General features: G+C 50.8%; 2 protein-coding genes across 4 annotated transcripts in view; one reads left to right on the top strand and one right to left on the bottom strand.

The window, feature by feature from the left end:
• Positions 1-2849, bottom strand: part of Cbl (Cbl proto-oncogene) — a 54870-nt gene extending 52021 nt beyond the window's left edge. Inside the window, exon 1 of the mRNA XM_048343984.1 lies at positions 2580-2849. Within this exon, the coding sequence (XP_048199941.1) occupies positions 2580-2771 (192 nt within the window). The 5' untranslated portion in view covers positions 2772-2849. The remainder of the gene's footprint in view (positions 1-2579) is intronic.
• A 6381-nt stretch (positions 2850-9230) lies between these two features.
• On the top strand, positions 9231-13873 carry Ccdc153 (coiled-coil domain containing 153). 3 transcript variants are annotated; one of them, XM_048343988.1, is made up of 6 exons: positions 9231-9442; positions 9775-9840; positions 10507-10626; positions 11092-11184; positions 12352-12482; positions 13410-13873. In XM_048343988.1, exons 1-6 carry the CDS (start codon positions 9373-9375, stop codon positions 13536-13538), a joined length of 609 nt encoding a protein of 202 aa, XP_048199945.1. In that variant the 5' UTR covers positions 9231-9372; the 3' UTR covers positions 13539-13873. The 3 variants fall into 3 exon arrangements, with proteins under 3 accessions (XP_048199945.1, XP_048199946.1, XP_048199947.1); XM_048343989.1 differs by lacking the exon at positions 9775-9840; XM_048343990.1 differs by lacking the exon at positions 10507-10626.
• Positions 13874-13893: the final 20 nt, after the last annotated feature.

Below are 13893 nucleotides of genomic sequence, written 5' to 3'. Positions count from 1 at the left end.
TGAACTTAGTGCTTTTTTCTGCTATTTGTTAGTCCTGTAACTGAAGGATAAATTATTCCACCAGGGCCCAGCATGACTTCTCTTTGAAAAAATAAAAAACTGGAAAGCCAGGCCTGTAGCTCACACTACTCCAGAGGCTGAGATCTGAGGATTCTGGTTCAAAGCCAGCCTGGGCAGGAAAGTCTGTGAGACCCTTATTGCCAATAAAAACTACTCAGAAAAAGCTGGAAGCGGCACTGTGGCTCAAGTGGTAGAGTGTTAGCCTTGAGCTCAAAGAGGCTCAGGGACAGTGCTCAGGCCCTGGGTTCAAGCCCTCAGACTGGGGGAAGAAAAAAAACGAGAGAGAAAAAAGAAAAGTCACTCTCAGTGTAATTTTGATACATGCACCCACATGTTCTATATGAGAAAATAATTAGAAATGCACTTTTTCTTAAGCCAGAGATCTTTTCAGTTCTTCATAGTAAATCTCTAAAATGCAAACAAAAAAAGCTTCAGATTTTGAGTGTATTTGATTTCTTTTCCTTTTTTCTTTTCTTGTTTTGGTAGTGGTACTGGGGTTTGAACTCAGGACCTGGCACTTGCTATGCTGGTGCTATATCTATCACTTGAGCCCCACCTCCAGCCCCACACTAGTAATTTATTTAACATTGAACACATTTAAATTGCCCTTTGCACACTTGTCTATAATGGTTTTGCCATAACTTCTAATAATAAAATTACTTTAAATACATTAATTACTATCCCATTTCTCCCCTTTTGGTGATGCTAAGGAATCCTCTGAAAAAGTGGCTCTTACCCAGCCAGGCACTGGTGGTTCATACCTACAATAAGGAAGCTGAGACCCCTGATGATCCAGGTTCAAAGCCAGCCCAGGCAGAAAAATCCTTGGGTTTACAATTAACCAATAAAAAGGCCATACTGAAGGCATGCACCAAGTGATGGAACTGTTCAAGTGGTAGAGGGCCAGCAACGAGCAGAAAACACAAGAGTCTGAGTTCAAATTCCAGTACCAACACACACATGCACACACACACACACACAGCCAGGCACTGGTAGGTCAGGCCTGTAACCCTAGCTATTGGGGAGGTTGAGATCTGAGGATCACAGTTCAAAGCCAGCCTGACCAAGAAGGTCCACAAGACTCTTATTTCCAATTAACCACCAGAAAACAGGAAGTGCCGTTGTGTCTCAAAGTGGTAGATTGCTATCTTTGCACAAAAAAGCTCAGGGACAGCACCCATGCCCTGAATTTAAGCCCCATAATCGAAAAAATGAAACAGTAAGCGGCTCTTACACCACTGACATTCACTACAAGGGTGTTCTCACACAGGACTTGTGTGCACTTATATTGCACATTTACATTTACCAAGTGCTTTATAATTATTTTAATAGCTGTTTTTAATCCAAAACAACCCATGAAGAACTTTAGAGAAGAGGAACCTAGGCCCAAGGAGGAACCCAAGAAAGCCAATTTCACCCTAAAGGAAATAACACAGACCATTTTATATGCCAGATCCTCTAAACCACTTTTCATCTGGAGTATGAGTTTTGCCAAAACAAGTTCTTAATGAACATGATAATAGTACTGAATTCTCACCAAAGAGTTTATACACTTTGAAATACTTGGGAAAAGCGCTATTATTTCATGATACAGAGACAATTATAAGGAAGTAAAATCCTGCCAAATGATACACTAAAAGGGCTAAACATAAAACGAGTTACTTGTTCGCACCTGATTAAAAGAAGGTAATCAAAGAGGTTTATCGGATAAGTTTGTGGATAGATCCTGCCAAAAATATAGTAGCAGTTGGGCCCGTTTAAAACAAAAACAAACAACAACAAAAAACAACCTAGAGCCCAGGTAAAGCAATGTAGAGACGAGGCAGAGCGCGGTTCAGCGTGCCTGGCCAACGCACCTTCCAGAAGGGAACGGCTCTAATCGCCGCTGGGCTACCTGTGCCGGCCTTTTGCAGGGTTAACCCAACACTTGAGCCCCTGCTAGAGGTGCGGGAAAGTTCCCGGCCGCCCCCCCCCCAACCTCTCCCTCTCTTTTACCTGGGTGTGACAACCCAAGGAGCACCCCGACCCCAGCTGGCCGGCCTGCGGGGCTGCGCTCGCCCCTGGCCCTTCAACCCGACCCCGGAAGCCCAAGTCCCCAGTCATTCCGCGCCCCCTCCTCCCGCCCCGGAGCCCCAGCCGGGAAACCGGACGGGGCGCCCCGTCACCCCCTCCCGCCCATCTCCCGGGCCCAATTCCGCGCGACCCACATCCCCCCCCGCACCCCACCCCACCCCACGCCCGGCCCCAAACTCCGCACCCCCAACCGCACTTCCGCTCCGGTGGCTTCGCAGCCGGCCCTCCCCCCAGCCCCCACCCATCTTTGTCTCTCCCCACCCCCCTCGGGCTCCCGACGCCCCCCGGCCGGCCCGCCCCGCCCCGCCCCCGCCGCCCGCCCGCCCGGTCCGGCCGCCCGGCCCCGCGGCCGCCCCCTCCCCCCCTCCCCCGCTTCCTCCGCCCGGCCCCGGGGCCCCGGCCCTCCGCCCACGCCCACCCCGCGCCCGCGCCCGCGGGCCCCGCACCTTGTCCATGAGCTTCCAGCACTTCTCCACCATCTTCTTGTCCACCGCGCCCGGCGGGTGCGGGCTGAGGTGGTGGTGGTGGTGGTGCGGCTGGAAGGCGTCCTTCATGAGCCCGATCAGGCCGCCCGCGCCCGAGCCCCCGGAGCCGCCGCCGCCCCCGGCGCCGGAGCCCTTCTTCACGTTGCCCGCCATGGCCTGGAAGGGGGTGGAGGGGGGGGGGGTCAGGCGGCTCGGCCGGCTCCGCTCGACCGCCCGCGAGGGAAAGGCGCGGGGAGCGAAGGAGGGGCCTCTCCGGGCAGCTGCGGCCGCCGCCGCCGCCGGCTCCCGGAGCTGAGGGAGGGAGGGAGGCCGGGAGGGAGGAGCGGCCGCCCGGAGGGAAGGGGGCGGTGCCGGGGAGCGGGGCGCGCCCCTGCGGCGAGCGCGAGCCCGGCGGGGGCGCGCGCCGGGGCCTGGCTGCGGACGGGCGCGTCCCGACGAGGTGGCGACCCCCCGACCGCGCGCGCCCGCGGCTCCCGGAAAGCCGCGGCCGAGCCCGAGCTTCCGCGCCCGCCTCCTCCCTCCACCCACGGAGGCGAGGCGACGCGGGGAGGGGCGGGGCCATACCTGGGGGCGGGGCCGTCGCGGGGCGGGGCCAATGGAATCGGTGCTTGCGCCCTCTGCTGGCGAGGCGGGGGAGTGAAGGGGCGGGGCCCGGCGTGGAGTCTGCGCACTGAGCAGAAGCCGGGAGCTCCCTATTCCTTGGGGGCCACGAGAGCTTGGTATCCCCGGGAAGAGGGGTCATCACGACGTTGCGATTGAGGCGAGGGGGCGTCGGGAAGCACGTGGGAATTGAGCTTGCAGTCATTTACATCTCGCTGTGGGATGGGAGAAAAGGAATCGTTTTTCTCCACCACCTAGAATCTTCCTCTCCATTAAGATGCAGGAACTTGGTGCTGCGCGGACTGCCGGAGCCGGGTTTGGCCTGAGGAAGGCTTGAAGGCACCCTAAAAGCTGAAGTCCCGTCTTCCAGATCCTTAGCTTCTTGGAAACGAAGCACATTTTTCTCCTCCTCCTCCTCCTTCTTTTTCTTCTTCCCTTTCTGATGAACTCCTTTTCTGGGCATTGAATTTGCACTCAGCGCTCAGAACATTGCACCACACAAGCCTGCAGTCCGACGCCCCACCCACAGAAGCTGCGAGCTAGAGGGTTCTCACTCTGACCCTGCAAACAGAAGTGCAGTTTCCAGTGCCCTCCACTTCCCCTAATCTAAAAATTCAGTTGGAAGAACTCCAAAAGTAGGAACTTCCTTAGCAAAGAAGGAAACCACCCTCCCTTAATTTGCTAGTTCTGAGGCTCAACTGTGGTTGTAAGCCTGAAGGCTCAGATGCGTCTCTAAGTATTGAGTTCCGCTGGCTCCTCAACAAAGCCCGGGACTGATAAGGCATTTGAACTTATCTAGTACTGCCCTCAAGAGGGGAAAAATATCTCTGAACTCAAAGACCATCATTCATTCAGCCTACAGTCTTGAGTTTGCATATCAATTGCCTTTATCTAAGACTGATTTTAGAGCCTGCTTTATCAATTCCTATCAATAGAAAGTCCTTTTATCAGTTTCTACCCCGGAAAAGTTAAAAGGGTCTACCAAAGAAAAATTACGGAATTCTTTGGAAAAACTCTAAAAGCTTTGGCAAGCCCAGTGCTACCACCCTAATTATAGGCCCTTTTTTTTAATTTTTATTTTTTTGCCAGTCCTGGGCCTTGGACTCAGGGCCTGAGCACTGTCCCTGGCTTCTTTTTGTTTGTTTGGTTGGTTGGTTTTTTTGGCCAGTCCTGGGGCTTAGTCTCAGGGTCTGAGCACTGTCCTTGGCTTCTTTTTGCTCAAGGCTAGCACTCTGCAACCTGAGCCACAGCGCCACTTCTGGCCATTTTCTGTATATGTGGTGCTGGGGAATCGAACCCAGGGCTTCATGTATACAAGGCAAGCACTGTTGCCACTAGGCCATATTCCCAGCCCTTTTTTTTTTTTTTTTTTTTTTTTTTTTTTTTTTTTTTTAACCAATGTAGTAGCCCTGGCTGGCCTCAAACTTACAATTTTCCTGCCATACCCTCCCAAGCGCTGGGATTACAGGTGAGGACCACTACATCCAGCTCCCTTAGGTTATTGAAACCATTTCCTCACTGGTTTCTCTGCCACTTGCAATCCAGCCAGCCACCATAATCTTCCTAAAATACAATTCTGGCAGAAACAAGCACACACACCTCCTTAAACACTCCCCATTGCCTCTATACTAAGATTAACATTCACATTCAAACTCCAGACTAGGGCTGGGAATATGGCCTAGTGGCAAGAGTGCTTGCCTTGTATACATGAAGCCCTGGGTTCGATTCCCCAGCACCACATATATAGAAAATGGGCAGAAGTGGTGCTGTGGCTCAAGTGGTGGAGTGCTAGCCTTGAGCAAAAAGAAGCCAGGGATAATGCTCAGGCCCTGAGGCAAGCTCCAGGGATGGCAAAAAAAAAAAAAACAAAAAAATCAAACTCCAGACTAAATAACCTTGCAGTTTTATGCTGCTGGATGACAAAATACCAACGTTGCTACCTAGTTTCATCAGTATTATTCGATGTTAACTCTGAAGTGTGTTTCTAAAAGCAAGTCTTGGATTCAGGTGCTGGTGGCTCATACCTATAATTCTAGTTACACAGGAGGCTGAGATCTGATGATCAAAGTTCAAAATCAGCACAGGCAGATAAATCTCCCAAGACTCTTATCTCCAAATAACCAGCAAAAACTAGAAGGGGAGGTATGGCTCAAGTGGTAGAACATCAGCTGCAGTAAAAAGCTAAGCAAGAACAGAAAGCCCTAAGTTCAAGCCCCAGCACCAGCAAATAATAATAACCTTCATCTTGGAAACCTGTGGGTGAGCTTTCTGCTACCAGACTAACAAGCTGCACTCTGTGGGCTCTCAGCATTCTCTGCATGAAACTTCAGGTACTACAGAATACCATGTTATCGGGCTGGGGATATGGCCTAGTGGCAAGAGTGCTCGCCTTGTATACAGGAGGTCCTAGGTTCAATTCCCCAGCACCACATATACAGAAAACGGCCAAAAGTGGCGCTGTGGCTCAAGTGGCAGAGTGCTAGCCTTGAGCAAAAAGAAGCCAGGGACAGTGCTCAGACCCTGAGTCCAAAGCCCAGGACTGCCCCCCCCCCAAAAAAAAAAAGAATACCATGTTATCGTTTGGACTTTAAAAGCTCATGTTGTGAAGGTTTGATTCCCAACTGATGGTACTATTGGGAACTAGTCAAAAATAAGAGGCCTAGGAGCTGGGGATATGGCCTAGGGGCAAAGAGTGCTTGTCGCCTATACATGAGACCCTGGGTTCAATTCCCCAGCACCACATATACAGAGAACGGCCAGAAGCGGCGCTGTGGCTCAAGTGGCAGAGTGCTAGCCTTGAGCAAAAAGAAGCCAGGGACAGGGCTCAGGCCCTGAGTCCAAGTCCCAGAACTGGCAAAAAAAATAATAACAATAAGAGGCCTAGATTCCATATAAAAATATGTGCTATTTGTCTTTTTGAGCTTGGCTTATCTACAGCAACATGAGACTTTCTAGTCCCATCCATATTCCTTAAAATTACATAACATCATTCTTCTTTATAGCTAACATGCCATTGTGCCTATATACCACATTTTCAGTTTTATTGTATTTTTTATTTTTAGAAATCTCTAATAGTGGCTGGGAATATGGCCTAGTGGCAAGAGTGCTTGCCTTGTATACATGAAGCCCTGAGTTCAATTCCCCAGCACCACATATACAGAAAACAGCCAGAAGTGGCGCTGTGGCTCAAGTGGCAGAGTGCTAGCCTTGAGCAAAAAGAAGCCAGGGACAGTGCTCAGGCCCTGAGTCCAAGGCCCACGACTGGCAAAAAAAAAAAAAGAAAAAGAAATCACTAATAGTAGGGTCACTATGGCTCAAAGTGGTAGAGCACTGGCCTTGAGAAAAAAAAAAAAAAAACCTCAAGGATAACACCCAGGCTCTGAGTTCAAGCCCCAAGACACACACACACACACACACACACACACACGTCCTATACTTGTAATCCTAGCTACTCGGAAGGCTAAGATTTGAGGGTTGAGGTTTGAAGCCAGCCTGGGCACAGGCAGGGAAATCTATCAGAGTCTTATCTCTAATTAACCACTAGAAAGCACAAAGTGGAGCTGTGGACTATGGCTCAAGTGGAAGAGTGCCAGCCTTAAAGAAAAAGCTAAGGGACAGTGCCCAGGCTTTAAGTTCAAGCCCCAATACAAGAAAGAAAGAAAATAGAATTGAGAGAACAACTCTGTCTTCTCTTTGCTCTACAAAATGTCCAAACTGTCACTGAAGCGTCCCAACCACCAAGCAATCAAATGCACGTGTGTTGGTCTAGGCCTGAATCTCCCTGCGCCAGAGACGAGACTTTACATTCAAAGGACTTGTGTCTATTTTTGCATACCTGCCTCTGACAACAGGCATCTAACCGAGAGTGTTGAGGAGGATGGGGAAGGAGAGATGTACTGAAAGCAAGAGTCTGTTTGTCCTTTAAGCCACAAAAAAGCAAAGCCCGGATGCTCCTGCTCTTTTCATTCTAACCAGCATGGTGCTCAGAGACCCAAGTGGCCGACAGATGGCAGAGCTCCAGGATACCGCCTGGCTAGAGGAAGGGTGGGCGCTGCCTGCTAAGAGCAAGCTATCAAGCATAATATGTGCCCCAAACGTATTTTTCAAACCGTACGTGGTCACCCCCGCTAGATACTAGGATGCATCCTCAAAAGGGCAAAGTGGTTCCAACACTGTACAAAAATAATTGAAAAGGAAAATTTGCAACTTGTGGGTGAGGATGGGAGGGACAGACTGAGAGAGAGATAGAGAAGGGATGACAGTGCCCAAGAAGAAAGGCACTCTTCACCTGACTTCTGTAACTGTAACCTCTCTGTACAATCACCTTTACAATAACAATTTAAAAAAAAAGGGGGGGGCTGGGGTTATGGCCTAGTGGCAAGAGAGCTTGCCTCGTATACATGAGGCCCTGGGTTCGATTCCCCAGCACCACATATACAGAAAACAGCCAGAAGTGGCGCTGTGACTCAAGTGGCAGAGTGCTAGCCTTGAGCAAAAAGAAGCCAGGGACAGTGCTCAGGCCCTGAGTCCAAGGCCCAGGACTGGCCAAAAAAAAAGGACAATTTGAGCCCCAGGAGATCAAGCTCCATCCACTAGAGGGCGCTCGGAGCTCCAACCAACTATGCTACAGGAAGCATCAATGTAGTTTTTCAACACCTGTCTGAAGATAAACCACTTAAGGAAATGGGGTGGGGGTGGGGGACAGTGGAGTAGAGCAGCTGTAAGAGAAAACTGTCTTGTAAACACTCTGCTGAAACAAAGACGAACAGACCGGGAAAGAAGCTGATTGCAGTTAAATTGCTTGCCCAGGTTCACATATTCAGACAGGGGAGTAGAATTCCCTACTTTCTCCATCTGAGCTCTTTCCCCAACACCTGCTTTCTCCTAATTCAGCACCCCGGAGCCCCCCGGGACCATCTCTCCCCTGCTCTCATTTCTCTCAAGTGTGGAACTTCCTTTCCTTTGGGGCCAGTACAAGAACTTGAACTCAGGGCCTCACACTCTCACTTGGCTTTTTCACACAAACCTCCACTTTCTGCTTTTTACTGGTTAGCTGGAGATAGGAAAGCCTCGTAGACTTTTATGCCTGGCCTGGCTTCGAACTGGGTTCCTCAGATCTCAGCCTCCTCGGTCGCTAGGATTATAGGCATGAGCCACCAGTGCCCAGCAGAGTACAACACTTTCTTGCCTACTTGCTCCAATGTTTGTTCCCTTGTGCCCTCTAGAATATCTTTCTAAAGAAGGTATTCTGCTTAAAGTCTAATGTCATTTTGCCAATGAATCTTCAAGTGTACCCAATGACTACTTTTCCTCCATGTCAGCAAGAGGACCAAACTATCTCTATATATACTTCAGTCTCCAAATTGCACGCAGTGCCTCTCTGGAAGTGAGCCATAGCTAATCAGCTCCGAGCCCTTTCTCTTCAAATGATGCTTAGGCTTTGGGAATGAGGGCAGAAAGGTTGCTCCAAGACTTTTGGATTTAAGCACTGTGGGCTGATTTAGCCTGTGCCACCATCCTATGAACGTGGTGTTTGCCAGTTGCCTGGACAACAGGTAGCTTCAACATACCAGTTTGAGCCCCACCCTCTGGAGGAGGGGGGGCAAGTTTACCAACCTTGATTGGCTACCAGATCCCAGGCTCCTCCTCAGGCTTTATCTGTGTGGAATTCTTTCTCTCCTCTGTGTGCACACACAGGCAAGAGAGAGGGTCTTACAGGTAGGAAGAGGTGGGATAAGGAAGATGGGAAGAGGGCGAGCAAACCATTTATTTTCTCTAAAAGAGGACTTGGCGGGGGGCTGGGAATATGGCCTAGTGGTAAAGTGCTTGCCTTATATACATGAAGCCCTGGGTTCGATTCCTCAGCACCACATATATAGAAAACAGCCAGAAGTGGCGCTGTGGCTCAAGTGGTAGAGTGCTAGCCTTGAGCAAAAAGAAGCTAGGGACAGTGCTCAGGCCCTAAGTTCAAGCCCCAGGACTGACAAAAAAAAAAAAAAAAGAGGACTGGGAACATTGCTTTCTCCACAGAGAGCTGGTAACTTCTGGAAAGTGTGGGACAGACCTGGAGAGGAGACTCCTGCCTCAACCTAAGGGGTCATCTCTGGGTTCAGACCTACCCACAAGCTCCTCCCTCTGCCAGGAGAGCAAGGACATGCCGCCTAAGAGTAAAGACAAAGGGAGGAAAGCTGTGGCACAAAAGAAGAAAAAGAACTCGGGTGCTGGTGAGTCACTATGTTGTTTGGGGGGGGAGGGTCTTTTGGGGGGGCAGGGGACCTCAGCTTCATCATGTCCTGGCACAGACACCAGGCAGAGGTCTTCAGACAGAACCCACTTAAGCTTTGCAAGCTGATTTCGCCAGTTTCCCATGTCTGTAAACTCTGTTTCCCAGGTGTCTGGGCAACAGGTGCCTTCCAGAAACCCAACATTCCTGTCTCGGTCCTGCCCTCCCCCCTCCCCAAGCAAGCCCACTAGAGGGAGCCCCAACCCACGCTTTGCTGAGGGAGCCCAGGCTGAGATCATGATCAACTCAGGCTTTGCCACCTTGCCAGGGCAGATGTGGAGGCGGAAGCCAAGCAAAGGCTGCTGCTGCTGGAGAGAGAGCTGCTCCGAGACCAGCTGGGTGAGAAGCACGAAGGGTCTGGTGGTAACAGAGGTTTCGCATGGGACATTTCTCTTTTCTTTTCTTTTTGTGGGACTGGGGCTGAAACCCAGTGCCTGAGCACTGTCCCTGAACTTGTCACGGAAAGCTAGCATGCTACCCCTTGAGCCGCAGCACCACTTCTGGCGTTTTGCTGGCTCATTGGAGAGAAGAGTCACAGCCTTGCCTGCCTGGGCTGGTTTCCAATGGTCATCCTCAGATCTCAGCCTCCTGAGTCGTGAGGATTACAGGTGTGAGCCACCGGCCCCTGTCCTGCCCGAGACATACCTGTGTCCATGGAGGGTGGACAGCTTGGAGCGACAGCTCAGAATGAAGCCAAATCCTAACCACCTCCTTCTGGGAGGCCTGAGCAGGTTGGAGAAATTGTTTTCCCCTTCTGATACTGGGGATCAAATCTAGGATCTCACACATGGTAGGGAAGCATTCTAGCACTGAGCTATACTTACAGCCTAGGGAAATTTCATCGTGCGGGAGGGCCCCAGAGATTCTAGAGGAACAAAATAAGAGGTTGGACATCCTTTGGCCAGGTTTCCAGAAGTGGGCCCAGCATAATGAAGCCCATGGGGGCTGATTCTGTGGGACCGCCCCCCCAATCAATTCTGAGTACGGCTCTTCTACTATCTACAGCTCTCCGAAGGGATGAGGCCCGCCGAGCGAAGGCTGCCAAAGAGCAGCTGACCCAGAGGTTGCAAGGCTTGGAGGCTGAGCTAGAAGGGGCCCGGAGCGAAACAAAGGCTATATATGCAGGTAGGTGGTTAGCTGAGCATGTGGGCAGACACAGGCCTGGAAGAAGACCAACCAAGAAAGCTAAAGGATGCAAGCAAGGGTAAAGAGGAAGATTCTAACTGCCAGGCCAGGTCTCAGCCTTCAAGAAGAGCGTCTCCCAGTCAGGGGTCTTCCAGATCGCTTAAATCTGGATGCCTGATGTCTTGTCCAGCACTAATGAAGTCAAAGCTATTATCTCACTCATTGCCTGCAGGGGGGTGGGGGGGAGTGGAGCAAAAGGCCAGATGCCCATCCCAAGCTAGCATGAGGACAGGGTCTGGTTTCCTATCCCTTCCCCAAGCTTTTAGGGTCTCCCAGCTTCTGAGCATCCTAAGAAAGTCTTTCTGCTCCTGTCCCTCTAGACCAAACCCAGTCTTCCCCAGGTGAAACTTCATTTCTTCTCTCTATGCCTTTATTTCAACCTGGGTTTCTGGCTCCCCACCTCAGAGATGAGCCGCCAGCAACAAGCCCTGCAGAAGAAGATGGCAGCCCAAAACAAGCAGCTGGAAGAGCAAGCCAGGGACCTTCGGGAGCAGCTAGGTAGCCCCTCACTCCACACCCCTACCCTTTCTCTCCAAGAGCCAATGACTGCCCCCCAGCATGAAGAGGAGGACTTAGAGGATCCTTCTCTAGAAGGCTGAAAGCTACTGTTTTGAGTTTGAATGTGGATCCCTTTTCACCTGATTCTCCTCTCAGCAGAGGATTCAGAATGGCCAGAACCCTGGAGCCATAGGTACAGAAGGTCATTTTCTCACTCTGTTTCCCCTTCTGCTGATCTCTACAAGTTCTGTCCCTTAGTTCCCTCATACACTGTTTTGTCTCTCTCCTGAACACAATGCCTTGCCTCTTAGTTTAGCTGACTGTTACAAGGAAATGAAGTGGAAATGCAGAAGGCAAGTCAAATCCCCTAGGGCTTGAACTCAGGGCCTGTTTACTGTCCCTTAGCTTTTTTGTTGTTGTTATTTGTTTGTTTGTTTTGCTAGTCCTGGGGCTTGAACTCAGTGTCTGGGCACTGTCCATGAGCTGCTTCTTGCTCAAGGCTAGCAATCTACCACTTGAGCCAAGAGCCACTTCTGGCCTTTTCTGTTTATGTGGTACTGAGGAATTGAACACAGGGCTTCATGCATGCTAGGCAAGCACTCTACCACTAAGCCACATTCCCAGCCCCCCTTAGCTTTTTTCTGCTCAAGGCTAGCACTCTATTCCTTGAGCCATAGCTCTACTTCCAGATTTTTTTTTTTCCCCACCTGTCCTGGAGCTTGAACTCAGGGCCTGGGCACTGTCCCTGAGCTTCTTTTGCTCAAGGCTAGCGCTCCACCACTTGAGCCAAGAGCCACTTCTGGCCTTTCCTGTTTATATGGTACTGAGGAATTGAACACAGGGCTACATGCATGGTAGGCAAGCACTCTACCACTAAGCCACATTCCCAGCCCTCCACTTCCAGCCTTTTGGGGGTTGTTTATTGGACACAAGAGTCTCCCAGACTCTTTCCTGCCTGGGTTGGCTTTGAACTGCTATCTTTAGATCTCAACCTCCTGAGTAGTTAGGATTACTGGCCTGGCTTGCCCGAGGCTGTTTACAGAATCAACAGGAAAGTCGATGACCCTGCTAAAGTCTGTCGTGATCCATGCAAGGTGCCTTTAGAAACTGTTCAGGTGCCAAGTGTCACCATCCTGTCTTTGCCAATCCTTTTGCCCTGTGCCCCAGAGACATGCCAGAGAAAGGCGAAGACTGCAAGGGAAGAGGCTGAGCAAGCACTTGGAGAGCGGGACCAGGTCCTGGCTCAGCTTCGGGCTCACGTGGAAGACATGGAAGCCAAGTATGAAGAACTCTTACATGTAAGCACCACCCCCTGGTGGCCAGCCGCTTGCCACCCAGAGCTCCTCTCTGCCCACACCCCCTCCTAGTGTCACGATGACAGGCCAGAGTGGACGCATCACCCTATCCTGAGGGCAGCCAGAGATAAGATAAGACTATAGTTTAAGAAAACAGTGACCGAGCTAGGCATGGTAGTGCATGCCTTTAATCCTAGTATTCAGGAGAAACAAGCTGGAAGATCAAAGGTTCATAGCTGCCCAGGGCTGGTGGCTCACACCTGTCATCCTAGGAGACTGAGATCTGAGAATCACAGTTCAAAGCCAGCTCAGACAGGAAAGGCTGTGAGACTCTTTTCTCCAATTAACCACTTAGAAACCAGGACTGGAGCTGTGGCTCCAAGTGGTAGAGCACTAGCCTTGAGCAAGAGCTCAGGGACAGCACTTGGGCCCTGAGTTCAAGCCCTATAACTAACAAAGACACACACACACACACACACACACACGTTCACAGAAACCTTAGATACATAGTGAATCCAGGGCCAGCCCAGGCTACACATTGAGACCCTGTCTACAAATAAATAAATAAAAAGAAAAAAGAAAAGAAAAGAAAACAAGGGCTGGGGATAGAAGTCAGTGGTAGAGCACTTGCCTACCGAGTATTGATTCTCAGCACTGTTAGGGAGGGAGGGAGGGAGGAAGGAGGGAGGGAGAAAAGGAGCTAATGGCAGTTTGCTACTGTGATGCATGCCTGTGTAATGTCAGTACTTGGCAGGCTAAGGCAGGATCCTGTGAGTCAACCAGAGAGCAAGAAAGGGAAGGAAGGGAGGAATGGAGTGCGGGAGGGAAAGAGAAGGCAAAGCCACTGGCAAGGAAAGCTTGCTAACCAGCCCGGGGCGGGCCCACCCCGTGCTCTCTTCCTGGGAGCTGAAAGCAGCGTGGTGTCTGCAGGGCAGTCTGGACCAGCTCTTGGCCAGGATGAGAGCCGTGAGGCCTCAGTGGGATGGAGACGTCCTGAGACTCCACGCCAGGCACAAGGAGCAGCTGCGCCAGTTTGGACTCAACCCTCTAGATATTTGAGACTCGTCGTTCATCTCTGGAGCCACACAGTAAAGTCTCCTTATGGAGAACTCAATAGCACCGTGGGCTATGACCTTGAACAGAGAAGAGCAGCCCTGATGGGCACATCTCAATTCTAGATTGACCCAGGATCCTGGAGACTGAATGACAGGACAGAAATATGACAAGGTCCCAACAGTTCTCTTGTAGAAGAAACTAGGTCCCACCTGTTAACCCTGCCCCCCCCCCATGTACTTAAACTACCCCTGCTTATTTACCACCAACTCAAACACAGCCAAGTTTCTAGGGGAAGGCTATTTTATTTTGGTTTGTTTTTGCAGTTCTGGGGATGGAACTCAGAACCTTGTACATACTA

This window comes from Perognathus longimembris, chromosome 3 (assembly GCF_023159225.1).
Source record: "Perognathus longimembris pacificus isolate PPM17 chromosome 3, ASM2315922v1, whole genome shotgun sequence".
Classification (NCBI taxonomy): domain Eukaryota; kingdom Metazoa; phylum Chordata; class Mammalia; order Rodentia; family Heteromyidae; genus Perognathus; species Perognathus longimembris.
The sequence above is the reverse complement of the archived record's forward strand: the minus strand, read 5'-3'. Positions and strand labels throughout refer to the sequence as shown.

What these genes read in the sequence shown, in the direction of transcription:
- Ccdc153 (XM_048343988.1), top strand. Translation starts at nt 9,373, where the DNA reads ATGCCGCCTAAGAGTAAAGACAAAGGGAGGAAAGCTGTGGCACAAAAG. An exon ending in GCTGCTCCGAGACCAGCTGG is followed by an intron (nt 9,841 to 10,506) that starts GTGAGAAGCACG and finishes TACTATCTACAG; the next exon opens with CTCTCCGAAGGGATGAGGCC. An exon ending in AACAAAGGCTATATATGCAG is followed by an intron (nt 10,627 to 11,091) that starts GTAGGTGGTTAG and finishes TCCCCACCTCAG; the next exon opens with AGATGAGCCGCCAGCAACAA.